The sequence below is a fragment of the Rhinolophus sinicus genome, chromosome 14 (assembly GCF_057876585.1).
Source record: "Rhinolophus sinicus isolate RSI-liver-muscle chromosome 14, RSI-T2T, whole genome shotgun sequence".
Lineage (NCBI taxonomy): Eukaryota > Metazoa > Chordata > Mammalia > Chiroptera > Rhinolophidae > Rhinolophus > Rhinolophus sinicus.
In genome coordinates this window covers 29,066,057-29,081,705 of record NC_142514.1, presented here as the reverse complement: position 1 = coordinate 29,081,705, position 15,649 = coordinate 29,066,057, and the positions used below count along the sequence as shown (strand labels likewise).

The window sequence follows — 15,649 nt, the reverse complement described above, 5'->3', positions numbered from 1 at the left end:
TGTAATTTCTGCAGAACCCTAACAAAAGGAGAACCTGGGATGTGTCCAGACCCTGCTGTGACCATCCCCTGTGACCCACAGCTCAGCCTCCCTCGTTCATTTTTCACCAAGAGGTGTGTTCCTTACCTTTTGACAACTGAATATTTTTAGCAGATACAGCTCAGTCGGCTATGCCACCTGGCGCTTGCTCCTCTCGCCACAGATGTCCCTTCCTTTTTGAGCTTCACCAGGAGAGCAGCAGCATGTCACTGCCGACAAGCTGGCGGGCTCTGTGTGGCTGGACCTCCCAAGGCACAATGACCATTGGGAACCGACCCTCAGACAGGACACTGGCTGCCTGTGAAAGTGAGCCTCAAAGTGACAGTGTTTGCATCTCTAATCACATCTTCCTCTCACTTTGCAAGGTGCATGCCCCAGGGAAGAAATATTTAGCAACAGATAATAAAATTAGAAATTTGGCAAACCTTTAAAATATCCAAATTTGGAGGACAGGTGAGATAAAATATTTGTGATAAAATAATAATATATGGAAAATATACATGCAGAATAGCCTCACGGAATCTCAGATTAGAAAGGTAACTTGGAGGCCATTGAATTCATCCCCTCATTTAAGAGAAAAATGCATCTTGGTGGAGAGAAAAGTAATGGGCATGCCCCCTTGCCAGCTGCATGCCCTTGGGGAAATTACTTGACAGAAGTTTAGCTCTGGGCTGGATCTGCTTCTCCTATTTTATTTGACTTAGTGTTTTCTGTGTTTTTTTTTAAAAACAGGCAATTTCAAGTTTTAGTGAGAATTGTATGGCAATTAAGCACCTGAACTTTGTAACAGAGGACCTGGGTTCAAATTCTGCTCTGTTAACTTACTGGCTGTGTGACCTTGGGCAAGTTGCTTAACCTCTCTGTGATTCCATTTTCTCATGTATCAATGGGAATGATTAGAGCCCCTGTCTCATAGAGCTGACATGCAGTTTAAATGAGGTAATGCATGTAGAGCCTTTAAAATAGTGCTTGGCACCCAGTAAGAATTACACAAGGGTATGGTAGTACCATTAGAGAGGGGGGATGTCCTGCCTTCCAGCTCACCACAGTCCCATCTCTCCCCGTTCCTTATGCCTCCTCTGCTTTGCTCAATCATGTTTGCAGCCCACCCCATCTAGTGCCTCAACATTCCATTTAGTCAGGAAGAAATATATCTATTTATATTTATTAGAACAAACATGGAATATTTAATAGATAAATATATCCATTTTACACCATTGTTATAGGAGTAAACAAGGTAATCCACCTAAAGCCCCTTCTGTCAGCATGCCGGATGTGTCATGGGCATGCAATAACCGTTAATTCTCCCCGGCTCCAGGGTCCCCTATCCTGTTCATCTGGCCTTTTGGTGAACAGTGCTAGTGACAGGGAGCTCGCTACCTAACAGAACAGCTTCATTATTGAGTCTTTGTCATATGCAGAGTCCAAGAACAACACCTCACCCCCTATCACCTTACCTGAAATGCCATTTGCTTTCCACCACAGCCCCTCTTCTGGAATCTGGAGCACAGGGATATGCCATCTCCTTTGGGAACTGTGCACTGAGTTCCATGTGCTGGGTGAAAGCTACAGGTTTCAGAAATGCCTCCAGTCTAGAGCCACAGCCCGAGGTGTCATGAGCTGAATGTTCAGTCAGGCAGCTCAGCATCACCAGTCACCGGACTGGCGAAGCTGCTGAAGACAGGTCATGCTGTATCGTGCGTAAGAGCACTGGGTCCAGTCTGGGGTCCAGTTCCTGCTTTGCCGCTTTCCAGCTGCCTTGTATCTCTGGGCAAGACACTCAGCCTCTCTGTTTCTGTTTCCTTCTCTGTTAGATCAGAAGGAAACAACTCCTCCCAATCAAGGGGTTGTTTGATTTTTCTTTTCCTTTGAGTCCATGAACCTTAGAGCTGCAGCATAAGAATGAAAACAGATCCAGGAGATCCTGGTAGCTCCACACGCCTCCTGGCAGACTCGCTCATCTCCTGGCCCAAGGCAGTGGGACAGAAAGCTGCTTCCAGGCGGGGCTCTGGGACCCCTGGTGCTGCAGCCATGATCAGGGGACCCAAGCTCCAGCCCTGCTCTGCAGAGCCCCCTTGCTGCGTGGCCTCAGGAAGTCTAGCTGTCGGGTTTTAAGGTCCCTCTAACTAAGACATTCTGGAGTCCACAGAAACAACTCTTTTTCTTTAAAAACAAAACCAAATATTGTTTCCTGGACTGGCTGACACCCCTGGCTTGTCAGGGCAACAAAAGACAGGCAGGTGGTGGAGCTCAAAGGAGTGGCACCCCGTCCTGGGAAATGTAAGTCAGCAGCACCCAGGCCTCTCTGGGGTGGCCTGTCTTGCTGCCTCGGAAAAGGTGGAGGGTCGGTCACTTCTCCCCCTAGGTCAAGGGCAGACCTGGGCGGCAGGACCACACCCTAGGGAGCACACCATGTTTTCTGGTTTCCTGCCCTGGCTCTTTGCAGGACATTTTTCTGCAGCTGCCAACACCTGTGGGTCCCACCCAGAGCTGGCAGCCCTTTCAGGAAGAGCTGGTGAGGAACGATGCCGCTCTTATTTGCCTGTGCTGTTACAGGCCCCTGGGAATTCTGGAGAAGGAAGGTGCTAAGGAAACCTTGATTGGCATCATGTGAAAGTATTTCTGCAGCAAGTCTGTGCAGGGGCAGGGTGTTCCGTGGAAAGATGTCTGACTGGGTGATCTTGGCCAGGGCACTTGAACTCTTTGGGCCTTAGTTCCCTTTTCTGGAAAATGGGGACAATAGTAAAGGGTCGATGGGAGGACCGAGGCATGTGATGACTCGGTATATCTGAGGGCAATGCAGAGTGACTGTTTTGGGGAAGGGGAGTGACTTGCCCAGGTCGTCCAGTGAGTTCAGGCAGGAGCCAGAACTGCGGCCCAGGTCCCATGCTGATGGCTGCCCTCTGAGCGGAGTAGTTCCTGCCAGATGCTGGGGAGTGCTCAGCCAGTCCGGAGGGACTGGGAGTCCTTGAGGAGTCCACGTGTGCTCAGGGACTCATGGAGTGGGAACGTCAAGGCCAGGAGTCTGATTATGGCAGGCGTGGGGAAAGAAGACCTTGGCTCGGCCTCCTTCTGTGCAGCTGATGGGTACTGAGCACTTGCTGGGTATCAGGCCCTGTGCTAGGCCCTGGAGGCACCTCAGTGAATGAGGTAGATGTGGGTCCCCGCTCTTGGGAATAACGAGAACTGCACTGGGAAAAGGCCGGTGCAGTACACACAGCTTGACAAGTGCTGAGAAGGAGGAGTGGGGGAGACCCGTAGGCCCAGAGGAGTGGGAGAGGCCTCAGAAGGAAGGCGCCTTTTAAAAGCAAAGCCCTCGAGGAGCTGGTCATATGGAAGAGGGTGGTGCTGGACATGCTGAAGGCCAGAGGAAAGGGACTCTGAGGTACGTGATGTTTGATGAGGTTGGTAGGGAAGTGCAGCAGGTGGGAGATGAGTGAGATTTGGTGAGAGATTAAGCTGGAGAAGTACCTGAGCTAGGTGGGGCCCTGAGCCTTCTGCCCCCTACAAGCGCAGGGGCAAGACTTGATTCTAAGAGCAACAGGAGGGGCTTTGAATGGGGCCCCTCAGCCGGGAGGAATGTCAGGGTGCGTGTACTCGTATTTTGGAAAAGCTCCCTCTGGCTGAAGAAAGGATGTAGCGTGTAGGAGAGGACGGTGGCTGGGGTTGGTGGGGGCAGGGAGATGGGCCTCCTTGGAGCATATGCTGGTATAGCACTGATAGCTGTTGTAATGGACTGAATATGAAGAGGGAAGGAAGGGGGGCACCTAGAATAGTGGCCTAGCCCCCATGGTGGGGGGGGGTGCTGTTTATTGAGACGGAGACTCAGGAGGGAGAGCTACAGGTGGGGGGACATGGAAACACAGTTCTGGGCATGTGGAGTGTGAGGTGCCTGAAGAGCATCTGGGGAGATGCTGAGGGGGGAGTTGGATGTAGAGCAGAGAGGTCATAGCTGGAGAGAGAGCGATGGGGAATTATCAACCAACAGGTGACAAGTCAGGCCTTGGGCAGGGGGAACCCACGGGGGGACGGGGGAGGGGAGAAGAGTGCAGGTTGGAACCTGGGGAAGGCCAGCATGGGAAAAGATGGCCAAAGAAGGAGCTTGCAAAGGAGACCCAGTCGGGAGAGAACATCAACCAGCTGCCTCCAGAAGGGGAGCAAGAGGGCAAGTAGGATACGGCCGCTGTCCTTTGGTTGGAGCAACCTGTGACCCTGGCAAGGCCAGTCAGCCAGGAGAGCAGGGCTGCAGTGAGCTCAGGAATGGGGGTGGTGAGGGCAGGGGCAGCTCTTTCCACACTTGGGCTGAGAAGGGAAGCAGAGGGAGGAGTAGCTGGAGTGGGTTGGGGTCCAGGGAAGCTTTGGTGTTGGTTGGTTGTGATGGGAGAGAACTGAGTTTGTGTTCACTGTGGTAGAATGTGCCAGAAGTGGGAGACTATGAAGCTGCTGGGGGAGGGGTGGGGCCTAATAGGGTAGGGCCTCAGCACAGGCAGGAGGGGATAAGCCTGAGCTGATGCGGGGTTGGCCTCAGGGCGGAGGAGTGTCCAGCCCACACTGGACAGTACCCCATGCCTGTGCCTGGACTGGGCCCCTTGGAAAGCACTACGCAGTACACACCCCAATACCAGCCTTCAAGGAGCAGAGAAGTCACAGGCTCCAGACTGTCCAAGCAGACCTGCCTTCTTCAAGTCTTGGGGCCCCTCGGAGGCCATCCTCCTCCATATCTCCATGACACTGACCTTTCTGGCCTCTGCCTCCTTTAAATCACATTTTCTCCTGGTTCCTTACAGGAGCTCTCTGTTTGGGGTTTGGGGTACCATCTTTCTGCCCACTCTTACTTTTGGGTGCCTCCCAGGTTCTTGCACTGTCCTCTTCTTGTTTTCATACGTTCTCTTGAGTGGTCATCTTCCTCCGCACAACTCTACATGTCCTGTCCTGAGTCCTGCAGATTTCCGGCTGTGTGCTAGACATTTCTTCAAGTCTTTCTCATGGGCACCTCCTACTCAGCAGTTAAAGACTAGAGTCCTGCCTCACTTCCCTTCAAGCCTGCAGTGATGCTGCTTGGGACCTTTTCAACTTGGAACCTTTGGTTCTCCATCATTGGTACCCCTTCCTTTCCAGATGGCTGCCAAAGACTGTGGATTGTATGCCCCAAAAGCCTGTCGACTTCCTGTCCTATAACACGTGCCTCATGCCTAGACTCTTAAGACTGTTATCCTCCAGACCACTCCCCATGGTGCCAACGAAGTATCTTCTGTTTGAGACTTTATCTTTAAGATAACTTTGATCCAGTCTAGACTTAGCATGACATTCAAAGCCGATGGTGATCCAGCCTGTTCTGCCCCCTGACCTCATGTGCTCTGACCCACCAAACACTCCAGGCCTTTGAACACCCCTGCCTTTGCTCCTAGGGTCCCTGCCTGGGGTCCTCCCTTCCTGCCTCCAGCTGTCACAGTCCTCCCTGGCCCCTCCCAACCCATGCTCCTCCCTTGTGCTTCCCAATAGGTTGTGCATACTTTCCATGGTATATAGACCTCCCCCCGGCCCCCACCAAGTCAAGGTACCGCCCTGAAGGCTCAAACAGAGTCCATTCTCTGTGTGCGTGTGTGTCTCCGTTTGGGAAGGATTGCTATGGAGGAAGAAACGAGAGCAGCTACAGTAGATGGGCTCCGGTGCCTGCTTCTGAGTTGGCTCGAGTATAAAGTGAAGCCCAAATATGATAGAAGTCAGAGTGACTGCAGGCCAGTGTGCAAGGGACCTCACGGCACCCACCACAGCAGCGGGGTGAAGGGAAGGGGAATGCCGAAGGGCGCCACCGTGGCTGGAGGTTGGAGGGGAGGGTATATCATGGACCCGCCAAGCAGAACCGAGTGGGGGTGTTCAGGTGGTGGCAGGACCTCCAGTGCAAAGAGGAGACTAAGCCATTCTCACTTCTTTTCTTCTGTAGCTGGGAAAAGGGCACCCCACCTCAGACTGGGTCCCGGGGCACAGAAGGACACAGGAATTAAAATCCAGGTGTGGGTAGATGGCTCAGGTCCAGGAGGCCTGTTGCATGAGGGTGAACCACTGTCACTGGGAGACAGAAGTCCCATGTGTGCCAATAGGGCGCTCTGCATAAGAACAAAAGGAATCATTTCTCCCCACCACCCCCCCGTGGCCTTCAGTTCCTCCCTTAAATACAAGATGGTGCTTGGCCCTAGATCTGGGGAAAGCTGGCCTCCCAACCTGACGACTGGGCACCAGAAACTGACCAGCCAGCGCCCGTAAGGGGAGGAAAGGTGGTTTAGACAACTTGAGAGGCCTCAGTTGGCCAAAGCTGAGGTGGCAAAAAACAGGCTCCAACTGTACTCAAGGCCGTGGACAGTGGTCCATGTTTGGATGCATGTGTGTGTGAGTGTGTGTGTGTGAGAATGTGTGTTTGTGCGTACGAGAGTGTATGGGGTGTGTGTGTGTGTCACTGTCAGTGGGGAAGTTGAGTGAGTGTATATAAGTGTGCGTGTGAGGACGTGTGTGTCAGTGTGGGTGTGTCAGTGTGTGAATGTATATGAGTGCATGTCAGTGTGAGTGTGTGCTAGTATGCGAGTGTGTATAGGAGTGTGAGTGTATGTGAGTGTGTCTGAGTGTGAGTGGGGCGGTGGTGTGTGTGAGCATGTGTGTATGTGATGGTGATCACTGAGCTGCCTGCCTGCCCCACCCTCAGAGCTCCCCTTTCAAGCCCATCCTGTGCCATCCTCTCAGCAGTAAGCTGATGGCCCCTGCACAGCAGGGTTGGGTCCCAGCTGCTGTCATTTCCTCATAATCTCCCAGTCACCTCCCTGCCCCTCTGCGCTTGCCCCCTGTTACAGCTCCAAACCTCCTTGGCAGGGGCATGTGGTGAGGGGTAAGAGGAGGGGGGCAGCAGCAGGCCTCTTGCTGGGTGTCAGAGGCTTGCTCAGCAGTCCAGGAGGCCACACCTCCCCCAAGGCAGCCATGCCATCGGGCCCCCAAGCCCCATGAAGGCTCGTCTGAAATTATGCCAGGATCCCCTTCCTGGGCCCCTCCACCATTGCAGCCTTCCCCGCCCAGGCAGGAGACTTGTACATCTATAGCATTAGGCCAAGAAGGTGTTTTGGTGAGGATGGTACTGAGTGAGCCACGTGGGTTTCCTTCTAATTGGACATAATAGCATTCTGATTGAGGTCCAAGAGCGTGGGCGGCCCTGAGGCCCAGCACGTGGGCCGGCACCCTGGGAGGCGCCTGAAAGCTGTTAGCCCTTCCTACTATGATCCCAAATGATCCCTGGAGGCCATGTGAGACGGGAGGTAGCTGGAATCTGGGTCCAGAGAGCTTCCAGCTAGGCAGGAGATCGGTGGGGGAGAGAGTGCAGGGCTCCTGGTTTCCAAACTCTGAGGACAGAGAAATGATGGCCGTCCCTCATTCCTCCCTCACACGCGCATCTGAGCGGCTACCTCGCCGACCGTTTAGCACTTCTTGTCCTTTGCAGGAGGTGGACAGGCTTTGGGGCAGGCAGGTTCAGGTGCCAGTTCCGTCCCTTTCTGGCTGTGGGAGCCTCGGGCTCTTACGGGCTCTTCCTCATGATTATGATTTAATTCGGGTAAAGTGCCAGCACAGGCTGAGTGCTTGGTAAAAGTAGCTGCTGGAGTGTGGCTGTTACCTTTGTTTTCACTCTGTTACTCCGGTGGCCCAGAGTGGCTGTTCTTTGTGGGCAGGAGCTGGTTACATGCTGGCTCTAGAACAGAGGCCCTCTGCGAAACTGCTTCATTTTCCCAGCAGGCAGGAAGCACCAGGACCTGCTGACTCGGGGTGGGGAGCGGAGGGGGCAGCCCCCCTCCCCCCGTCTGAGGGGTAGGGCAGATGCAGGGGACCGTGGTGGATCCCCAGGGTGACTTGCCCCCCACCCACCCACCCAGCGTGGTTTTCTCTGGTTCCGCGTCCTCCTCTCCCAGTGTCTGTAACGGGCTGGATGCAGCTAGGAAGCGCGTGCTCTTCTGAGGTGGGGACCTGCCTCTTCTCCTCCATTTTTTTTCCCTTTACAATGACGCCTGTTGCTCATAGGTACAAATCAAACGAAGAGTATGTATATGTGCGAGGCCGCGGCCGAGGGAAATATGTTTGTGAGGAGTGTGGAATTCGCTGCAAGAAGCCCAGCATGCTGAAGAAACACATCCGCACCCACACTGACGTCCGGCCCTATGTGTGCAAGCACTGTCACTTTGCTTTTAAAACCAAAGGTAAGAGACAGTCAGCTGGGGCACTGCCCCCGCTCACTGCAGGGAGCTCCCTTCTGGGAGCCCTAGCACAGAGGTCAGGGGCCCAGGCCTCTCTGCCTGGGGCCTGGGGCACCCCAACTTCCTGGGTTCCCCAGTGGCCGAGCAGCCGGCTCCAGACTGGGCAGTGGCATCCCCTGGCTGCCCCAGCCCTTCCTCTTGGACCCCACACAGCCCCGCACCTGCGTACTTCCCCCCACCGCCTGGCGGCACTCTTGCACAGTTTCTGATTTTGATTTGATCTCACCATCCCTACTTTTGCATGTCTCCTTAGCCCTTTATCCACTGATCTGATGAGCTCCAGCATACCCACTTGTCTGCCACTCTTGCATTTGGAAGTCCATTCCACTCTGAGCCACTTAACACAATCGCATAGTCACTTCTCATGCCAGAGTTCGCCCTGCCTCCACCCTCCCTCACCACTCAGACCATGTTTCTGCTCTGCCCGGCTTCTCTGCAGCTCTAGGCATAGGGCCCGGCTCCCCCAAACCCAGATTGGCAGCCCTGTCGTTCCGGCTCCCCGGTCACACTCCATAGCAGGGTCAGCTCACCTGTGAAAGAAAGGACTGGCTGTTACGAGTGGGCCTCCCAGAGAGCTGTGATGGGAGATGGTGGCGGCTAGGCCTGCCGCAGCCACCCAGGATCTGGTGTGAACGCGTGGGGCTGAGTCCATGAGGCTGAGATTGGCTTCTCTGCTCATTCCTTGGGCTGTTCCTGCAGCACAGGCAGGGAAGACATTGCCCCAGTAGCTGAGCAGACCGCGATGGCTCGGGGGATGGGGGAGGCCTGAGGTTCTCAGAACCCCCCGTGGCTTCAGCCTCTTGTGCTTTGCAGATTCTTGGGTCAGAGTTTGGGCAGAAGGGTCCTGCCTTCTCCTTTGAGTGAGTCGGTGGCCTCCCTGTCGGCCCCCTCTGGAGCCATGTGGTTTTTCAGTGGACAGAACTCGGGAGCACATTCCCCTTTGCTACTTGCTGCCCTCCTTTCTGTTGGTAAAGCTGCGCGTGAGGTCAGATGGCAGCATTGAGGGCCCGTGCAGTCTCTCAGCCTTCCTCACTTCCGTCTCCTCTCGCAGGCCCTCAGTTCTCTCTGTACCAGGCAGGGGGACAGTTTAACATATCCCTGGTCATGGCCTCCTCCCTGACCAGATGCCCGGCTCTGGTCTCCCAAGTCCCTTAACTGGCCCCTGCCCACCTCTGTCCTTTCGCCATCATCTTCAAGTGGAGCTCAAACTTACCCACCAAGGTTTTGGTTTGAATGGAGGCACCGAACCTTCCACTTCCTTGTGTCTCATAAACAATGTACGAAGGGTGCCAGGAGAGGGCGAATAGGCCTGGAGCCCTGCCACGTCCAGGGCAGCTCACCTAGCGTGCCTCGGCACTGAACGTGGGTTCTGTACCTTTTGCGTCCCCTGCAGTCCCACTTCCTCTGGCCTTAGGCAGCCAGTTGGGACTTATGGAGGAGAGAGATGGGAATCAGTGACTGACAATTTAAATAACAGTTTTTGACTCTGAATGCCAAAAACCTCTTGTCAAAACCCCCCTTGAAGGTGAAGAAAGTAGGTCCCCCAAAACAGAAATGACTGTTCAAGCTGGAATTGTAACCAGAACCAAGGACCCTGCCTCATGGGTATCATCTTCCTCTCTGTGAGCTCGTCCCCCCTTCTCTGGACAGAGTGGCAAAATGAAGTGGCCAATCGGGTAGCCTCCAGGGTGGGTCACCCCTGCTGCCCACATTCCCAGGGTGTGTCCTGGGAGCTACACACGCTTCCATTCTCAGCATGAGGAGCCCTCCCAGTCCTGGGAGTGCCTCCCAGCCCAGGGCCATGCCAAGCTGCCCACCGCCTCGGGCTGCCATGTGAAACCCAAAAAACCCATCTGGCTGAGTTCCCAGCCAGAGCAGTCTTTCCTAGAGGGCCCCTCTGCCTTTTTTGAGAGAAAAGGCTGGCTCTTTTTTGGCCAGGTCTGAGACAGGCCTGAGTCCCTGGTAGGAGCACCCCTTTTCTGGGTGATGCCTGCCTGGGAAGCCATACGGAGCCTATCTATAGTCCCTTCCTGGGTCCTTCTGAGCCAGGGCGGAACCTGAAGGGTACACAGTGCAGAACCTGAGCAGAAGGGCTTCAGCCTCTCCGCCTGCCCTGGGGTGTGGAGCCCTAGGTGTGCAGGCTGTGTCCCACGATGCCCTGTAGGCTCAGCCCAGGAGGCTTTGCTCCAACCAGAGATCAGGGAGTGTGCTGCGCTCTCTGCAAAAGCTCATAGAGACTTCCAGAACACAACACCTTCCAGAGCCAAAGCAGTGAGCGAATCGAAAATGGTGGAATCTCAAACTGTGACAGCAGCGAGGGGTTGGTTGGGAGTGGGCAGGTTGAAGCAGAAAAGGCTCGCTCTTAGATCTCTCTGCACACTTGGCAGTGAGGGAAGGGGCAGGACACTGCTCCTCCCTGGACCTCGTGTCTTCCCGGAGTGGCGGGCCCTTCACTCATCACTCAGATACCACAGGTCCCCCCGCAACAGCTCACAGCCCCCAGCTGCCTCCATCTCTCCCTCCACAGCCAGACTGTGAGAGCTGAGCTGGGCCTGGTGGTCTCCGGGGTGTTACGTCACCACCATCTGGCTGCTCCCGTGCCTGGGGAGCCCTTCTTGTCCGTCTCTGTCTGCCTGTCTGTGTCTCCGTCTCTGTGTTAGACGTTGTGGCAGCAGCTTGGGCCCCCTGGTACTAACTGAGGGGTGTCTCAGTGGGTAGGGCTGAGAAAGGCCCACTGGGATGTCCCTGTGGAGGTCTGGGGGTTCCCATTTTCTCTTCTCAGATGGTTCCCAGAGTCCAAGGGAGTGGCTTGCACCGATCGCCTCAGGGAACAGAGATGACAGTTGTGGGAGGGCCTCATGTCCATCAGCCCACAGGGGCAGAGGGAGGGCGGTTGGTCAAAGCCAGTCAAGGCAGACAGGGTCATTGGCTGATGCTCTTCGTGGAGGTTCTGCCCCTCTTCCAGACACCCATCATTTTCCATCCACTTGCCTTTTGTCCTTCATTCCAGGTCTGTCGGGCTTTGGGGCAAAGGGTGGGAGGGACAACTAAGAGAAGCTGAGTACTCTGCATGGCAAGCCAAGGCTCTGCCCCTGGAGAGAGAAATGATGTCCAGGCTGAAAATGATGCCTTCAGCCATTTGGACACCTCCCTCAATTCATAGAAGAGGAGACAGACCCAGGAGGGGAAGTCCGGGAGGGCGCCGGATAACCCTCAGGGCTGCTCATCCAAAGTTCACTCCTGTAACCTATCCAGGCAAAGTCACCTCAGACTCCCTGACTCCCTGCAGACTCCAGTGGCAGGGGTAGAGGAGAAGCAGGGCTCCAGGCGCTGTCTGGTACCTTTCCCCTGGGAGCCCCTGAGTCCGGACTAAAGGGCAAAGCCATTTGCATCAACAGCATCATCTCAGCATCTCTCTCCTCTACATCCAACATGGCACGTGGCGAGGTCCCCGGTGCTCAATAAAGAGTGATTGTCATGTGAAGGGCGGGGAAACACAGTATGGGAAGGAAGGAGGTCCCAGGGGGTGGGCATCTGCTCTCTGCCAGGCACACTTTGCTTCCATTCTACATGTACTATCTCATCAACTGACCAGCAACCCTGAGAGGTGGGTATTTCGTTAAAGTTGCAGAAACTGGGGCTCAGAAGTTCAGAAACTTGGCTGAGAGCACACAGCTAGGAAGTGGCAGAGCCCAAACTTAAACCCAAGGCCATCAAGATCCTAGACCATCCTGGTTCCATGTGGACCAAATAAGGTCTCTGGATTCCTGAGACCTAGTTCTCGACAGGGCTCTGCCCTAACTAGCCGGTGTGGTCTTGGCTGGTGGGTTCACTGTGTTGGTCAACAGGAGTCCTTTCGTGGCATCCCAGCAGCTGAGATTGTCAATAATCTTGTCTAATGGTATCATCAGCACTACAGCCCAGAGTTAGAGCAGAAGCAGGAGAACCCTCAGCCGGGTGGGGTTGGATTACATGGTCGATGAGGTTCCCTCCAAGACTTTGCTTCTGGGATGAGAATTGCATTTCCCACGTGTGGCTATGGTGCACCATTGTGTGCTCGGCATCAGACTTGATTGGAGAGACCCAAGCCTTCCAGGTGGAACATGTATAACAAATAATGTCATTAGCAGTTGTTCACAGTCCTCTGTGCTCTGGGGAATCAGGAGACAGTTGGTATCTCTGGCCCGTGGAACATCCCAACTGCTTTTACCACCCCCTGACGTCCTGCTCAGACTTTTTCTGCCCACAACAGTGAGGGCAGAGGCCGATGATGTTGGGTAGGGACCTTTGGGGACCCTTTGCTCCCAGGATGACTCTAGAAGTTATGACTCTGCTCCTCCTTTGGCCAGGAGTAGAAGATCCAGGTTTATGTGCAGTTATAGGAGGAAAATCAGAGATAGGGAGGAGACAGTCATGGACTGGACTAAGGGGAGGAAGAAAGGAAAGAAACAGCTCCTCTTCCAGCCCTGCTGCCCTTGACCTGCACACCTCAGGGAATCCCAGCGTAAGGCTCCCATTACCCTTTCAGCAAAACCCTAAAGTTCCTTAAAATTCTCAGAATGATTAAGAAGCACCCTTTGGTTCATCCGTGGGCTCTCTCCCTATGCACCTATCCATCCATCATCTCTCCTCCCATTTATCCATTTCTCCCATCCTTTCATCTAATAGTTTGTCTTCCTATCCATGTATCTTCCCATGTATTTCCTCATCCCATCTGTTCCTCCTCTTCTCACATTTGTCCTCTCACCAACCCATCCTTCCATCTACCTCCCCATTCCTTTATCCTCCTGCCTGTCAGGCCTCCCATGCATATGCTTCCATTCACTCCTCCAACCACCCATTCTGCTATTCAGCTGTGTCTGTATCCTCCTGTCTAGTTCTCCATCTTCCCATCTGTTTATTGACCCATTTTCCATCTATCATTTCATTTATGTTTTTATCTAACCATGTATCCCCCATCTCTCTGTCCATTTGCTTATCTAAGCATCCAGGGTCCCATCCATCTCTCCCTCTTCTTCCTGTCCCTCCCTCACTCCATAGTTCCTCTTATCCACTTATCCATTCATCCATCCATCCATCCATCCATCCATCCATCCACCAGTCTCTCTATGCATCTGTTCAAATATCCATTCTTCTCTCTTCCATCCATCCATTGAAACTTGCTAATTAATAAGATTAGTGAGTAGAGCACCTAACTCAGTGAACTTGTGTTTATTACATGAACAACCATATGGAAATGTAGCAATCCACAGAGCAACAGTGAGCATGTTACGGTTCGGAGGTGGGTACCGGGCCCAAAGGAGCAGTGTGAGGCACCTGGCCTGCGTCCTCCTGGGGCAGCTGGGGGTGCGTTCCTTCACAGAGCACTCCTGCCTGCAGAGCTTTGTGACCTGGGAACTGCTGAACACACGTGGGGGAGAACTAAAGATGCTGCTACCTTTGCCCTGATTACACAGCTGCTGCCCCTGCTCATCAGCGGTGGAGCTGGGCTGACTACTTGGGTCAGTCAGCCACCCCACCCCCCACCCCTGAGGGCTCCACAGGCATGAAGTAGGCCAAGCCTTTGCCCAGCCTTCCCTGCACATATCCCACCTATGTCTGCACTACACAGTGACCTGGGGGAAACTGAGGCCCAGACATTACTTCTCTAGGGGAGTCAAGGCTTGGGCCCCAGTCTCATGGCTCCCAGGTCCCTGCCCAGCAGACTCCCCTACATCCCTGCCCTTTCTCCATTTCTAGCAGCAACTTTGTCCAGTTCCCCTCCCCAAACCCCAAAATTCTTAGCTGTGGGGTGCCCTGGAAGTGTCCTCAGCCAGGAGGGCATCCTCAGTACCCAAACCACCACGTTGGTTAGTGGAAGCTCCACTGCCATCCCAGCATTTGAGGCAGCCACTAATCCTGTTTAATGAGCGTCACCTGCTCCTAGGCCGAGTTAAATCAAAAGCAGGGAAACCTATTGCACATGAGTTGTCTTTTATTTTTGTTTTTGTTTGTTTTTTCCAGCATCTCACTTCCTCATTGTACCCTGCATCCCCTCACAGCACCCCCACCCAACCCCAGCTCCTGTGTACCGCCTTGCACGGTGGCTGTGGCCGCACATCCCAGCCTGAGTACCTGGGCAGAGGGATGTCTGGGCCCCTGCCCAACCCCTGCAGCTGGCAGGGTCTCAGTCGGAGTGAGAAGCCATGGCCTGCCAACCAGGCACTGCCTCGACCTGCCCCAGGCCTGCCTGGCCCCTGCCCTCCAGCCAAGCCTGAGTCCGTTCTCATTTCTTTCCAGGGAATCTGACTAAGCACATGAAGTCGAAGGCCCACAGCAAAAAGTGCCAAGAGACGGGGGTGCTGGAGGAGCTGGAAGCCGAAGAAGGTAAGACTTGCCAGCTTCCCTTCCCCCTCCCCCCTCTCTCCTCCTCCTCTCCCTGCTGCTCTACTTGTTCCCTTCACCCTGCCCTTCCTTTATGTCCTCCTCTCCCCTGCTTCCCCTCCTCCTTGCACTCCCCTCCCTCTTCCATGGCCTCTCCTCCAGTTTTCCCAGCTATGTACTTGAAGGTTAAATTCACAGCACGCTCTCCCCCGTCTCCATACACTAATAGTAATGCCGTGCAGCCGCAGCTATGTGAGTTACAGTCGACCACGAAGGTGGCGTGCCTGGCATCTGTGGGTGCTCGGTGAATGTCTGTTGATGCATTAATACAGGAGTAATCCTAGTCAACACTGAGCACTCGGTATGTGTCAGGTGTGTTCTAAACACATGCTGTGAATTATCTCAGCAAATCCTCACCATGACACTGTGAGGTATGCACTCCATGTGCTCCAAGCCCACGCTCACACCTGCACACCCTGGGCAGGGGCCTGACCCCTGAGCTGAGAGCTGGAGGCCTTCAAGTGACCCGAAGCCAGACCTGGCAGCCCCTCACTGCCTCCCTACCCCGTCCCACATTCCGGCACCACACCCCACACATAGTCTTCCATCAGCAAGAAGCACATTATTAGAGGCAGTTTCTGAAGAGACAGAGCAAAGGTGAGTCTGAGGTGATGGGTCTGGCCGGAAACTGCCCAGCCTCAGCATCCAGAAAGGGCAGAGGGGCATTGGCAGGTGCACAGGCAGACAGTGTCCCCCAGCAGGAGGAGGCCAGAGGCATTCCTCCTGTACCCAGCACACTTTTGATCAGATTTCCTAAAATCAGAATCGGGAGAGAGACTTGTTCTGCTTTTGCTTTTCTGATTTGGGGATGTATTTGCAGTCTTACAAAAGAGTTAGATCGTATTTCCTTTTAGGTGAAATAAATCACTTTCATGAAACTGAACACAATGAATCTGGGGCTG

At 54.2% G+C, this 15,649-nt stretch overlaps 1 protein-coding gene across 6 annotated transcripts in view; it reads left to right on the top strand.

The window, feature by feature from the left end:
* HIVEP3 (HIVEP zinc finger 3) overlaps window positions 1-15,649 on the top strand; it is a 435,628-nt gene that overhangs the window by 409,767 nt on the left and 10,212 nt on the right. For all 6 annotated transcript variants that reach the window (XM_019737161.3, XM_019737160.3, XM_019737156.3 and 3 more), the window contains 2 exons: window positions 8,092-8,267; window positions 14,604-14,690. In XM_019737161.3, coding sequence (XP_019592720.3) covers window positions 8,092-8,267; window positions 14,604-14,690 — 263 coding nt within the window. The remainder of the gene's footprint in view (window positions 1-8,091; window positions 8,268-14,603; window positions 14,691-15,649) is intronic.